Raw genomic sequence first — 15606 nt, forward strand, 5'->3', positions numbered from 1 at the left:
CGGAAAAGCGGTTGTTGAACAGCTATAGTAGTAATGGGTCTGTGCCTGTTTTTCAGCTTGCTCACGGGCAGCGGTGAGCATACAAACAAACCTGACCATTTGCTTTAAAGTGTCTTTCCTTGTCAAACCTTTCACAGCCAGTTTAAAAGCACAGTTGAATAGACGTTTGACTTGATGCTTAAGAGGCTGCTGGGAAATGTTTGTGTTGGTCAAGGAGATAAAAAAAGAGGTAGTTTACTTTAAGGATTTCCGAGGAAATCGTTGTATGTGCTTTCCTTCTAGTGCTCAGACAGGTTTGGAGGATCAAAAGGGATGATGGATTAAAGACAGCAGGTGCAGTCCACAGAACCCTGTTTGGTTTGGGAAATGTAGACTGGTGTTGTGAAAATCTAGGTCTAAACCCAGAGAGTGAAATATCATTTAAGATTTTCATTTAACATTTTGTATCATTGACCCCAAAATCTTTTTCTTTTTTTTCGGTTTGCGAGCTGTGATTCTACGAAGCGATCACCACTATTACAAATGATGTATGCAGGTATGAAACAGATGCATTTTTCACTGTTCCTACACTGTCCCTTGAGGCGGTTTTTAAATGATGAATCTGTGAGGTATTCCCTTGGAACAGCTGGCTCTCATCGCGAGCGGAGGAAAGGAAGAGAGGAGAAAGCAGAAAGCACAGCAGTTCACTGGGGTATTGATAGTGGGGAACAGGGGTCTGGAAGGACGCCAGGAAACTAGCTGCCTCTGATCCTGCGTATCGCTGCCTCTCTCTCTCTCTCTGTCCAGTTAATTGGAATACAAAGCAGAGTGAGGTCGATGATAAGGCCGTGGAGGAGGGGGGCTTTGTGTCTCTCTGCCAACACTCAGCCCTCACCGCACGCTGCTGGAAATTGACTGGAGAACCAGCAAGCGAGACTGACACAATGTCACTGGTAAAATGAAACTGTCACCTTACATTTTTCAACCTCCTGGCAGCATTGAATTGGCCCCTTTGAACCATGCGCTGTGACACTGATTGAGTTCTGGTTTTCTCCCGGACTCCCGAGGTACTAGCCAGCCTCGTTAGAGTCAACATCTCTTGCAGAGACTAGGTGCAGCGTGTGGGGATGTATTCTGTGACAGCATTTTATACGTATGCTACGGAAACCGGTCACGGACGCAGCCCTTTCTCCTCACCACCCCTCATCATTTCATCGTGCTGCTTCGTTACTTAGCTTTTTCTGCTATTCTTGGTTTTCCTTTCCAACCACACAGACATGGCGGTTTGACAGACACAGAGGATAACTATTAGGGCAGCTATTTGGAAACTAGAGGCAATCCCAGTGAGTATTGAGACGTTAACCCTGGCCCAACCACTTGTCTCTCCCTGTTACCGTGCTGATAGGGGAGAGAATGGGATGCAGTTGGTGGAGGACAAGGAAGGGTAGGTCTTCAGGTTGGCTGGGGGTCCCAGATTGAATAGAACTTGACTAGGAGGAGGGGGGAGGGTTGTTGAGACAGTCACCGCCTACACTAGCTGAAAGGAATCTCTGCCATAACAAAGGGAGCGTGAAGGAGCTGTCCTGCCTGTGCTGTTCACCGCAAGGTCTTGCTGGACATATCTGAGGCCTTTCCAACCCAAATATGTAACTGAATTCTGTCATGTCTGACCTTTGCCTTGTCATTTGTCTGTGTTTTTTGTTTTTTTTTTTGCTTCGATTGATATTGTCCCATGTGCTAGCCTTCAAGCCCTTAAGCCTCTCCCACATGAATACTGTGTGAAGAGCTTTTTTTGGGTCTCTTTGAAACTCGGGGTCCCTGCAGAGTGACATCTGACAGAGGACCTAGTAAGACCAAGGAAGTGAGCCTGGCATTAGACTTGTAAAGGAGCCTGTAACAACTGCTACCAGCATGGGGGACACAAGACACTGATTTGACCTCAGAAAAAAAAATCAACAGAGTCCATGGGACAAGCCTGCATCCAGAAGTAAACACCTGTCACCATTTGTTAATGGTTTCCATGCTGTAGCATTATACTATATCCCCAATTGTGTGTTATTCTGAGCTTGTGTCACCTTGCTCGTCCCTGAATCCATCACCCCCACCGCCCCACCCTTGCCCTACATTCTCCAGTAAGAGGTGTAGTGCCACACTGGCTGCATGGTGATAAACATCTTCTACCTCCCATGATGAACATCTGTCTCCATGGTGCCAAATCCATCGCTGACTCTGTCACCTCCAGATGGAGAGCTTGGTGGGAGATCTGAGGTATTACCCACTAAGATGGCAGGGGATCCCACCTCTGGAATCAGGTCTTACACTTTTACTTATCCTAGATCCCTTTTGTTGATTTTCTCACCTTACACTAATCCACCCTCCCCTTGTGACCTTCTTACCCTTGTACAAGGCTTTTAGCATTGTGGGAAAATGTAAAAGAACAGTTATTTCTGAAAGTTTTGACAGTCAGGAATACATTTGTGTCTGAACTTTAGGTGAACCTCAGCTTTGGTGAGAGGGTACTGACAGGACAGTGTGCTGGGTAAGAAACTGTGCAAACTTAACACCCAGAGCAAATATTGAGACTGCCTATCCCAACAGCGGATGATGCAGGGTTGTCAAGCCCTTGCAAACTTTTAGGAAAAGGTGAATCCACAAAAAGGGCATGAAAGGTTAAACTATCAGTTGCACAAAAATGTGTTAGAGGTCAACACACCTATGTAATATGCATAGTGTTCAATGAAAGGTCAGGAAAATAGTTTTCTCTACACTAAAATCATAAAAATCATGCAGGAAAGATGTGTGAGAATCTGTGCTGTGACAGAAAAACTAACATAATTTGGGTAACAAATTTAGTGTGAAACCAGTTGCCCTGGAGTTTGTTGTCATGTTTGGAACCCCTGGAGATATTTCGAGTTGAAAAGGTCACTTGGACCACTCCAAACCCTGCCCCCTTCACCCAATTGTGAAGTCAAGAATTCCTCATTCCTCAGATTAATTAAAAAATAAATTGGTGAAACTTCTCAAGTATTCAAGTGCAAAAGTAAGACCCAAAGATGCAGTAAAGTGAAACTATTTAATATAATAATACATAAAAGCTCATGCCAAACCTTGATTGGAAAAATGTATATCGGGGTGGAGGGTTATTTTCAACAAATATACAATACAAATAAACATTAGCATGAACAGAACATGTAAAGGCCAATACATTTCCTGTTCCCTAACTGTGCTTTTCACATGTATGTCACATACAATGAATACAATTGGCCAACTGGCCAACATTTCAAGACCCTACACATTTTCTTCTGAAAAAAAGCCTAAAGATTATTTTGGAAAATACCCTGTAAATAAATAGTGCAAACAAAACAATGACCCTGGCAATTGAATTAATAGACAGTACAATCGACAATATACAAATGTCACCCCACTACAAACAAGATCATGTGTAAAACATCAGTTTGTCAAGACGGTTCAGAGTTATTGGTTTTTGAGTTTGGCGACGAATCAGGTGTAATGGCTTTTAAGACGTTGTCCTCCACTGGTGCTTTTAATTCTGCTCTGGTGTTTATTAACACAGTTCCTGCTTTCTCTCGCTTCTTCTGTTTCATCCTTCGGTTTTGGAACCAAATTTTCACCTGCGTCTCATTGAGTTCGAGAGTTTCTGCTACCTCAACTCGCCGAGCCCTGGTTAGGTATTTGTTGAAGTGGAACTCCTTTTCGAGCTCCGTCAGTTGCTTTGTGGTGAAGTTGGTGCGAATTACATTCTGTTGACCCAAGACTCCATATTCAGATGCGCTCGCTGTAAAAATGAATGAATGTGTGGATGAAAAACTAATGGAATGAAAGCAAATGCGCTTGGTTCAGTGCAAATAAAGACAACAACGGGATCAAGTAGGCTCAACATCTGGCTCTAACAATGACATATAGGATACATTCGAATACATTACCTGTAGGCTATGAGACAAGGCCTCTGAGTAAAGGTGAAGGTCTTACGCAACAGCAACACAAAAGGCAAGTTAACAGCTAAACATCAAACTATATTCTATTAAAAGTAAACTATACCCATAATCATAAATCTTTGCTTTGAAACCTGAAATGTAATTGGTTATCTATCTCAGTGGTAAACAAACCTGTTTTAGGGGGATTCCTCTTCACTTTCATCCAGTCGAAAGTTTTGGAGATTTGCTCTGCGCAAGTTTCCAAATCAATATCATTGTCTTGGGAAGGCAACTTAGAGAAGGTATTTTCCAAATAGTCCTGCTGTCCCGACTCCCCACTGCTGAAGTTGAGATACTGGCTCCCCGGACCAAATCCTTGACCACAAATTCCCTCGGCCAAAGAAGCCATGTTTGTTCCAGTTGTCGAGACAGGAATTCCTGGCAACGGAATGAATCTTTCCTGTTCTTGACTGAGAGCGTATTGGTGATGTCCGTAGTCTAAAGTAGATCCAACTTGCCCACCATACATAGAGTTTCTTGATGTTGCAAGCTGAATATCTAGATTGATATGGTGCAACTGAGTCTGGTGGAGAAGGTGGCTCGAAGTCTGATGCTGATGTGGTGCCGAGGTACCACCAATTCCCAACCGCCCATCGGCCCAGCTATCACTTGTTGCGCATGAGTTGTTGGATAAAGACGTCATGTATCCATGGTTTAGATTGTGAAGTCCGGACTTGGCATTAAATATGTTAGTTCCCCTGTTACAAATTTGGTAATCTAAGTAGGAGTTCATCTTGTATTGTTTTGGAAGAATTGATGAAGACGAGTCAGTCTACGTTAATTGGTATACCCCGTGCCCTACAACCTCAAAGTACTATGTCAAAGCTGTAAAACTGCCTTCCACGCTCATATCACCTTAGTGTCAGACCACGTGACTTAATTTACGCCAATGAAAATGGACCTGCAGCAGTTTGTCAAGACATAGGGTCGTTCATCAAACGTCTAACATTTACATGACAAACGCTTCAATCAAACTCACCCATCCATCTGATAACAAACATCAAGCCGCATCTGTTAGGATTCTTAGATTGAGAAAAAATGGCTATAAGAGGGATAGCATGAACAAACTTTAGTAATTAGTTTCTAAAAAATGTCACATGCCACGGTGAATATAGAAGCCTACCTAAATGTTAAGGATGAAGAAAACCCGCTTCCAATGAGAAATAATCTTAAAAGCAGAGGCCCTGAATCTAAAATTTTGGTTGACCCCCAAACATTTTTAGGGATGATCATGTGATAAATTAATATGTCACTATAGCATAGAGTCAATACAGTATTTTACCTTTACTGGCAGCACTAATTTGGATTTATGTGATCCATCTTTTGCTCCTTGAAAATACTGACAGCTTGTTCTCCAATTTGCCAGTGAGGGAACAAAGGACCACCTTTGAGAGATAATTTATAGTGCCTATAAGAGACAAATTGTGTGGTTTGTTATATTCAACTATACGGATTTATAGGTTAACGGAGTAAATGCAGATTAAGTCCAATTGTAAATCAGGAGAGTTGTAGACTGGCCTAGGTCTATAAACTTTAGGAGATGAACGGCTGGAAGCAATGGCTGTTATGTAACACTCGATAAAAGCACAATAACCGTAGATCCTAGGTTGTGGCTATAATTCACTAACAAAGCACCGACGACTGTGAAGTGATAAAGAAAGGTATACCTTGCTGCCAAAGCTTACGAGCTACCATGAAGCCTGAAAAATTATCAAAATTAAGGGAGGATTTTAATTATCGCAAATGAACTACACTTCAATTCACAAATAATATAATAGTAAATGATAACACACCAGGTCATAAATTAAAGGTGCCCTACAAAAGTAATATATATACCAATTAAATACGATATACGTCTAGTGGTTGCACGTGCAAAAAGTAGCATTGATCACCCTGCATTTCATTTTGTGATGTTTGATTCCAGTTCATAAAATGCCTTCAAAACTTGATATGTTCTTTCAGTGGATGAAATTGGGTTGAAGCAATGATTTTAATTTCAACAGAAGAATTTGGGTGACGTTGGGCATTGGTTCTAAGTGTTACAAATGAGTCAGTTTTGGGGCTTGCATGATTCTATCTTGAGAGAAATAATGTCTTGTCAAGTATGAAGTGTTTGGATCGCTGAATTCATGCTCATGCCTGGATGTCATTTGCGCAGTGGGACTATTAGAGGAGGCCATGGAGATGTTACAGGTCATATCATAAACAGAGACCCCGGGGTCATTATGAGTGGGGAAAATACTAACGTCCCGGTCACTGCTGGGATCATATTTTGAAGCTGCACACATTTGCAGGAACGGGTGGACTTTCGTCGAATTTTGGCTGGCTGGTGCCACCCCTGTAGTGTTTTTTTGAGTCTTTAAAGATGGAGGGGATATTTTATTATAACCACAACCCATATCAATATAGCCAAGGTTGGAGAGAGTTGGGCTATCCGAGCACATCCCTCTAAACTTTTCATCTTTCTTGTGCTTCATTCTCCGATTTTGAAACCATATTTTAATCTGCCTCTCGTTAAGATTGAGAGAGTTAGCCATCTCCAATCGCCTAGTTATGCACAGGTAACGGTTGTAGTGAAACTCCTTTTCAAGTTCCACCAACTGAGCACTAGTATATGCAGTGCGCACTCTCTTGGAGGTCGAGGCAGTCGTTGGACTTTTCTCGTCTCTGGAGATGTCTGTCGAGATAAAATAAAATGTATAAAGTTTAAAAAATGTAGGCTAACACAATGCATAACAAAGGTACCTGGGAATTTGAGGTAGGCCTATATCAGTAAACTCTGTCTCTGCATTGATCTAATTTCCACCACAGAATAACCGTATAAATGACAATATCTTTTCGGAAAATTGCATACACACCATCTGATAATTTGTTGTGAGATTTCTGGATTGAATGCCTCGACCCTCTCATCCAAGGAAAAATTTTCTCTGTGACATTTGGCTTTGGTGTTTTCCCTTTTAATTTGAGCTGCGATTTGATGTTGTCAAATGACTGAAAAACACTATTCAAGTCCTTGTGGTTGCTTTCCAGTTGCGCCAAGGGTTGGTGGGCTTGTACGTCGTATTCAAGTCCATTGACACCTTGGTAAAGCGTTATGGAGTCGGTGTGTATAGTTCTCTGCATTTCTGAGAAAGGTCTCACTAGCTACCGGCACCCTTTTGACCTTCTGATGGAGCATTGGCACCCAGATATCACGTGGTCGTTTCTTTTCAAAGACCTCTTGAATTCTGTCCTGAACGGTAATAGAAAAACACACACAAAATAAGGGAGGTGACAGCATGATCCATCTTATGAACTCAATAGCATCATGACATGAATAGCAACCTCTCGACTAGGCGACCACTGGATACGTTGGGTTCTACCCCTCTTTATTTTCCGTCAAACTGAACTATTAAAAGGATCATATAAATAATAATAACAAGCATAAAGAATAAACTAAACATAAGGAAACATGACATTAACGCTTTAGCTCCCTCTGTGCGTGCCTCCATATTTTTATGTTTTTGCAAATCAGGTTATTGGCAATTGTTGTTCGGCTAATGCATGTTTCATGTTTAGAACTTTTAATAGCCTAGTAGGTTAATATATTTAGCATTTACTGTTTTAGTCACAATGTGTTTATGCAAGGTCTCACTGGGCCTAAGTGAGGAAGAATAAAACGAAATATAGGATAGAACGCAATCACAAAATCAGAACCAATTCGTCGTCTAAGTCAGACAAAAGCCATGGGCGGTGAGTGCATGAAAAGTAAAGTGAACATTCAATAAAACAAGAATACCATAACCTACTATGGATGTATGTTATTTCCATTTGTATCTAACATGCAGCAAAAAACGTTTGCATTTATAGCCTATCAAAATTAAAAGGTGCAGCTCGTCTCTTCAATGGCAGCGTGCAATCATTCAGTCTTAAATAAAAAGGGATATGGTTCAATTTTAACAACTGTTCTGAAGTGAGAACGAATGCTAAGTTGTATAGAGGCATGCAGCTTTATGAACTCTGCTTGAACTGTGCCGGAGTCATAAATCACAAGAGAACAACAACGCGAATTTCTTACCCGTCTTTCCTTAACTGCAAATATGGAGCGCGCCACAATACTATACGATGAAATTTAAATCCATACCATATTATACAAATAGCTAATGCAATTTGAAAAACAAAAGGACATTCTTTTGTAATCCGAGTCCAGCATCCAGTTCATCAGTATAGCCGGTATAGAATGAAGGAGGAGGTTGCGGAACGCAAATTTGGCAGCCTACAAGCAACGAACTGCAACAGTGATGTGGAATTCTCGCTGACATTGTCTGTGAAAAGCAAACATGTTGCAAACATATACGGAATCAGCAAATGTGCTGCTGAAGCAGATTAGTAGGCCATTTGCGTAGATGAACGCATGGTGCTTTAGTTGCCAGGATATAAACATTAAGAATATATTTTTTAATTGTAAAACGTATAGGCTACGTGGGATCAAGACATATGCTTTTGATTAGTGCCTTGTTAACCCATGAGCCAGACAGTGTGTTTATCAAACACATTTTCTTATAGGCCTACTTTGTGATGGATGGATCCAAGTGTGTTTGAAAAACTTAACAAACACACATTGCTATCACAGTTATCCTTTTTTAAATTGACATATAATTTTCCTCATGGCATATGGCTGCAGTCTGGAGCTTCATGAATCATGCATGACGTCCATGAGATTGTTCAAAAGATTCCTGTTAAGCATCTCCAGTGAGAAAGCTGTCTGAAATACAAGCACAGGACTTTTTACGAAAACACCAGATAATCCCATGCCATGTGTGGGCTAGAGGCTCGTGTTCCTTGGTTTCGTTCACATTTAAATATTAGTCTGAACACAATAACCTGCAAGTATTCAGGCTATATGAAAGCGATCGTGCAAACGGGAAGCTCTTCAACATCTGCCGTTTGACTGTCCATGTCTTCTCATTGACAAGAGATGAGGAGGATCACAAGGCCGCTTCCTTTAGGATTGCTGCTGGCGGATCGATATCGGTCCAGCGGGGCTTTGATCTCTCATGTTCATCTTTCAATTTAAAAAACTCAATCACTTCGATTCATTCGTTAAAGCAGGAGGCTATACTGTAATAGGTTACCCCAAGCAGGAGAGGTAATGTTTAACCAAAATGCAAAGTAACACAAAGGAAAACTGTCTTTGATCATCCATCCCTAAATCACATATGTTGTAACAAGTTGAACAGTTGTAATGCCATTTTAAAAACACAATGAACACTGGACTTATGGCCGGGACCAGGACCCACCCCCCCCCCCCCTCCCTATAACTATAGTTGTAGATACTTGTGTTGAAAATATGGTTTTTGTGTTGAAAAGACCCCATTATTAATTTGAGCAGTTTAACTAAAAGGTTTAATTGACATGGTACTATTGGCTATGAGACTCCTATGGGCATGTGAATCCTCTGACAGGCTACCTGGCGACTAAAGAAAAATATTAATACAACCACTTATGGATCTCAAGATGAACAGCTCAATGCCCCCTAGCCTTGTATAAAGGGTCAGCATTACACATCATACATATATCACTGTACATCAAAACGACTGTCTGATAATGTTGAGGACAGAGGGCAGGGCACTGTGTGAAAAATACTTCAATTACATTTTAATGTTTCACATTGATATCTTTCTCATAACTTGCCAAAAAATAAATAAATAGGCTATGCTTCTCAATGCCATAGAGTATCTGAATTTGCCAAATAACTTCCTTGACAACATTTGCTATTTACTTACAATAGCCTTTCTGGTATCTGTATGTTTGCTGATTAATTTCCCACAAGAGGAAGGCTATACAGAAGGCCTGACGAATGTGTTCTATGTTCTAAATGGCTTCTACAGCACCTTTCACTTACGAAGATGTGGTTTGACGATTTGTTAAAACTTACCTCAACTTTGTTTGTCCGCATGCTTTTGGCAGTTGTATGTCCTGTGCACAGTCCTATAGAAGGGCACGTGGTTCCCATGTCTGAGTTAGACTGTTGTCCAGGCTCCGCTTTTAGATGTCCTGCATGCATGGTGACATAATGCAAAGTATTTCAACAATGCAGACATTTCCCCCTCGACTGGGGGATATCCCTCTGACAATTACCTGAAGGTAACGTGTAAATTCACGTATTAATTAATTATTAATAATATGTAGGCCTACCTTTTTTTCTGTACTGGAACGGGGGCTTTTTTGGTGACATTTATTGTAGTGGTGCAACAAAATATTCAGTACAGTTTATACATAGAGAAACAGAAACAGGATGAAATACATACACAGCAAACGTAAAGTGTGTGTGTGTGTGTGTGTGTGTGTGTGTGTGTGTGTGTGTGTGTGTGTGTGTGTGTGTGTGTGTGTGTGTGTGTGTGTGTGTGTGTGTGTGTGTGTGTGTGTGAATTAATAAGTATATGTGGCCTGGTCTAGGCTAAATTTGGAATCATCATTGACACTTACCAAATCCCAAAACTTTTTTTGCCCTTTTTCGTGCATCCCAGTGGCAGTGAGAGAACCGAACAGACACTGAGAACCAACTGGACATGCTGTCATAGGTTGCGTGTTTACCGTTAGTGAGCACTGTTTTCAAAACAAAGCAAATCCTTTTGCTATATAATACAACGGAAAATGTGGGCTTGCATTAACTTGCCAAAATGCTATATTGAGGCCTATAATATTCCTTAGACACATTTTTCTGGAGAGAAAAAAAACTCATGTGACCACTGAGTTCTTCTAAATGATTGAGCTGTTCCTGGGAGGCGAAGCGTCATCAACTAATCCCCAAGACACGAATTTGCGATGCATGTCTGTTTACACAAATTCGGATCTACAGGGTATATATAGATGACATGTATTTGGAAGTAACCAAACAATCCAAACTATTTGATGTGAAATATGGACTAATTGGAAGAAGAAGAAAAATCACCAAACGACTGGTTTAAAAAGCCGTTTGATCACCTTGAAATCTGAAACGTATTTTGGCTACAGCCAAAGGTGAAAGTCAAATGTAAATGTAAGGATACTTCAGTAGGCTACTTCAATTGGACAGTGTCTGCAATTGAAACACACGATTGAATTCGAATATCAATATGATGATTTGACTTAACATTTAACAATTTCTATGTGGATTTATAAAGCCTACACCCTCTCAAATTATAATGTTCATGTAACAACATTCCTTTCACCTCTTTAGAAACAGCAACTTCTCTTCAAAGAGAGTTGCTGTTATTGGAACATTTGTGCCGTGTCGTTATTGTCAAAAAACAAATCCAGTAGTCTAGGTCCATATGTCTGATTAATTTCTTCATTGGAAGACAATTGATGAACTGCGCTGAGTGTCACAGGGTATTTTAATATTTGTTAGACGCTGTGCCCTGAATCTGACCCCGTCCTCAAAGCCTCACACACATTAACAATATCTGACTTGTTAGATGATAATGAGTAATGTACTTCCTCCAAAACAGGGACCTCAGGACAGGGGTCTATTCCCTGCATGGGGCTTCGAAAATGCTGGCTATAGCCCGACACGTTTTAGAAACCTCAAATGGTCTATAGTATGGTATTCACTTAAAATGGCCCGGTTTTTGAACAATTAATTGGATATGTATCTTTATACATGCATACATTTGCTTTATAATGTGTAATGAACGGCCGAGTTAAAGCAAAAGCCATAAATCGGCACTGGCCTAAAGCGCACTCTGCTGGTGTCAGGGGTGCGTTACAGTAGGCTTGTCATTCTACTGAGAATATTAACTTTATCCTATTTATATTCTTCCAAATATTCTTGTTCAACACTGCTTAGATCACTTACAATTGTTTTGCCACATATTGATCCATTATCATTAGATATGTAGGCTAACGAATAGGCATCCAAAATGTGATGCCCATTTCTTTACAACATTAAATACATTTCTTACATATAAGCTTTACGTATACTTTATCAACCGTTATATACCGTTTAATTTATGACCTTATATACCATAAATATCTGAAATTTTCTATGACAAATATGCTTCAAATAAGAGAAATATTTTCCTCTCTTTTCACTTTGGGCACAGACTTCTGAATAAGAGCCTCGAGCCCGAGTCGGCGTCTTTGCTTTGGCTGCATCTGTGGCACCCGTCTACTGACCTCGCGATGATCCCCGTAGCCATGAATTATTGATGAGATCCGGCACTGATTACCACTATCAATATGCAATAGTCATTACCCTGGTTAAATGGCTACTTGATAGTTATGAATATATGGAACTGTTTCAACCCAATGCAAAATATTGCAATTTTGCCCATTGAAGCTTCCCTCTTGGATTAAAATAGTTAAAATACCCTAAAAAATGGGCTGCAGTTTGGAAAAAGGTCTGTAATTCGCATAATATGGTAGGCGTTTTTTACATGTGTGTAAACTAGGCCTTTATCGTGATGTTATGTTACAATATCCTAAACTAAAACACTATTTAAAGTGCCAGATTACAGCTATTTTAGATACAAATTGAAATACAAATATTGCTCAAATTCCAGTCCTACACTTGAGTTATTATGTCCCTTATGAGTAGGCCCATAGCCTGCAGCTTCCACGTTTCCCGGGCGATTATATTGCACCACATATTAATTTAATACAAATAATTGCAGCCGGAACTTACTCTTGTATTTTAGTTCAGGTTACCCATGTGTCTGAGACTACATGGTATCTACAACGTTTGAAAACATTACAACTTATTGTATATCTAAATTAAGTCTAAAGTTTTGAAACAAGCAGGCACACCTATAACATCCGGACACATGCACTAGGCCAACGGTCCATCCTGTGGGTCCCCTTATTGCAGTTAACCCGTCACTTTCATTCAAGAATGTGAATTATATTGTACATGGTCTACTCCCTAAAACCATAAAAAGAACTTTATGGATTCCACGTGACTTTACCCAGTCAGTACAGATGTATGTGGTCTTGGGCGAGGAGGGTTTTACTAACTTTGTGCCTATGGGCTAGGCAACACTCGATTTGATGAGAAAACGACACTCATCCCACATGCCATACCACGAACAGGTAAGTTTAAAAGTTTTGACGGAATGTTAGAATTGGCAGGTCTGCATGCGCTAAATCGTCGTATAGGCCCAGCACACGGCACACATGTTTTAGGCCTATAGTTTTACAAGCTGAGTTTGCAGAATGATTCAGAATATACGATTCATTTTATTCTTTCAAAAATTGTGTCAATAAAACCACTTTATTGTTTGCGTGACGAATAGACCTATTAGTTAAATATAACGGTAACAATACCTAAAATGTACACATTTGCGATTGAGAGAAACTTTATTTCAAGCTCTAAATTGACATACAAATACAAAAAGCTCATTGGCAAAAAAGTATTACATCACTGTTGCCGTCTATACCCCAAATAATCCCATTCTTGTCCACTACAAACTGTTCACATTTGAATATTGAATACATGTACATTGTTTAACATATCTATTAGGCTAGTTACTTCTAAGTATAGAGATGCACAAATGACCTTTAGCTACACATGGGAGTGTTACAAAATTATGGTCTGACCACAAGATAATATCAAGCATAAATAGCATTAAAACTTACACTAAAGCGCTTTGAATGGTCCCATTATCTTTACAGTATAGGCCAATAGGTTTACATTCAATGAAGAGCAGCATATGGTTTGGACATTTACTGTACACTTAATTTACACCTGTATTTGTATGAAGTTACACAATAAAGAGCTCACGTGAAACACGACAACACCCGAGAGTAAACTGAGTACGACACTTATAACTCAAAAGATTCACATTTCTTATTTCCCCCCAAAACTAAGCTACTATAACACAACGGCAAACTAATAGCGTGTTTTACACCACCGAATAATTTGTCTACCATGCTGAAAGGTGCTGCGCATTACAGTACTCTGGATTCTCCTCATGTCATCTCGTAGTTTGAACTCAGTTATGGAACGCGCTAGATCCTGTGACAAGACTCATACTTTTCAGTTTATTGTCCTTCTTCCATTTCATCCTTCGATTTTGGAACCAGATTTTAATTTGTCGTTCTGAGAGGCATAACGTGTGAGCTATCTCTATTCTTCGCCGTCGGGTTAGGTATCTATTGAAGTGAAATTCTTTCTCCAGCTCTAGTGTCTGGTAGCGGGTGTAAGCTGTTCGGGCCCTTTTCCCATCAGGTCCAGTCATATCTAAATTGTGTGAAAAATCCATATTAGAAAAGGACTACTGCAACAAAACAGGGTAAAAAAATTACTGTTATAGACACAAACAGGGCACATGCTTGTGGAGGATGTGTACATGCTAGAGGCACACCACACATTCACAGTTCCACCTGAATATCACACACCGATGTTGCCCATTTTATTTTGAACCACACATGTCCAGATGACTATTCCATCAACACATTCTTTTGACGACGAATTTTGCATTTCATGCCTCTACGACAGTTTAAGAACTGGACCCCATACAAATTAAATACTGTCCAGTAAGCAACCGTTGCCTTTTCACCCATCCTTACTGACACTAAGTTCATGCAACACTTGACAGATTTATGACGCTATCGTAAAATTGAGTTGAGGTGAACCACAATAGAAAGCATGCTACCCAATCGACAGCAAGACCACAAAACAAAATAAGTAGGCCATATGTAGGCTTTACCATGGTTTATGTGTAGTTTTCGCATCCAAGGGAATATCTGTGGCGTTTGGCAGTCACTTGATGCGTTGGTAGAGGTTGCGTTGGATTCTTGATGTTGCTGCGCTCGGGCGACAGTGCTGCTGCTGCTATGTGCGCCTTCCTCGGTTTCGGAGGCAACGCCAGTATCCTCAATCTCAGTGAAATGTGTTTTGTTGCCTTTGTTGAGATTGTTGCCGTTCGAGGTCGTGGTCCGGTCAGATGAAGGAGAGGGGCTTTTTAGTTCCAATGACTCGCGGTTTGCCGTGGCGCACGGCACAGAATTTGGAGACGCAAGGGAACAGTCCTGCTGTCTGTAGCGGGTGTCCGGGCCGAAACCACGGGCATCATCTCCAACAGCCCCGAAGTGGCCACTGTTGTTAGTGCGATTTACGCTTAGGTCCATGCCATTGTAGTTGTAGCCGAAAGACCCGGAGTGCATGGTGCCAGGGTCCCTGAACGTACCGTTCACGGCGCCGTTAGTCCCATAATTTAGTAACTGATAGTCGGAGCCATTTGGGTAGCGTCCTGAGAACGAGTTAACAAAGTAAGAGCTCATTTGCTTGGTTTTTAAAGCGTCGATTTGTAGATCTTTGTCGCTATAATCCTTTGCTTCACGATTTATGATGTAATCATGAATTATAGCAATGAAGCCTACTGTACTTTGCCAGGTATGCGGCCAAATATGGGAGAGCGTTCCAGAATCACGTGCCTTTGTTGACCAGTCGTAAATTCTCACTGATGACTTCAAGAGGTAATTCATGCTCTATGGTTACAAATGATGACGAAATGATGGTCGTTAGACGCTAGTCAATGGTGCCTCCCCATTGCGCCTTGTGATCCATGTAGGCAGAGAGCGTCATCTACTGGCAATATAGGTAACTGCTTGTGGAAGCTCGTAAAATTCAAATTTTCTTTATTTCTTTATCCTTAATTCTGTGAAACAA

The 15606-nt window shown here is 40.7% G+C and overlaps 2 protein-coding genes across 2 annotated transcripts; both read right to left on the reverse strand.

Moving 5' to 3' along the window:
* Nucleotides 1–3437: 3437 nt before the first annotated feature.
* hoxb1b (homeobox B1b) lies at nucleotides 3438–4707 on the reverse strand. Its single transcript, XM_047032693.1, has 2 exons — nucleotides 4107–4707; nucleotides 3438–3775 (listed from the first exon to the last, which is right to left on the reverse strand). Exons 1-2 carry the CDS (start codon nucleotides 4705–4707, stop codon nucleotides 3438–3440), a joined length of 939 nt encoding a protein of 312 aa, XP_046888649.1.
* Nucleotides 4708–13664: 8957 nt separating this feature from the next.
* Nucleotides 13665–15309, reverse strand: hoxb5b (homeobox B5b). The gene is made up of 2 exons (XM_047033146.1): nucleotides 14645–15309; nucleotides 13665–14175 (listed from the first exon to the last, which is right to left on the reverse strand). The coding sequence occupies exons 1-2, from the start codon at nucleotides 15216–15218 to the stop codon at nucleotides 13928–13930; spliced, it is 822 nt and encodes a 273-aa protein (XP_046889102.1). The 5' UTR covers nucleotides 15219–15309; the 3' UTR covers nucleotides 13665–13927.
* Nucleotides 15310–15606: the final 297 nt, after the last annotated feature.

Source organism: Hypomesus transpacificus, chromosome 13 (assembly GCF_021917145.1).
Source record: "Hypomesus transpacificus isolate Combined female chromosome 13, fHypTra1, whole genome shotgun sequence".
In the NCBI taxonomy this organism is placed as follows: Eukaryota; Metazoa; Chordata; class Actinopteri; order Osmeriformes; family Osmeridae; genus Hypomesus; species Hypomesus transpacificus.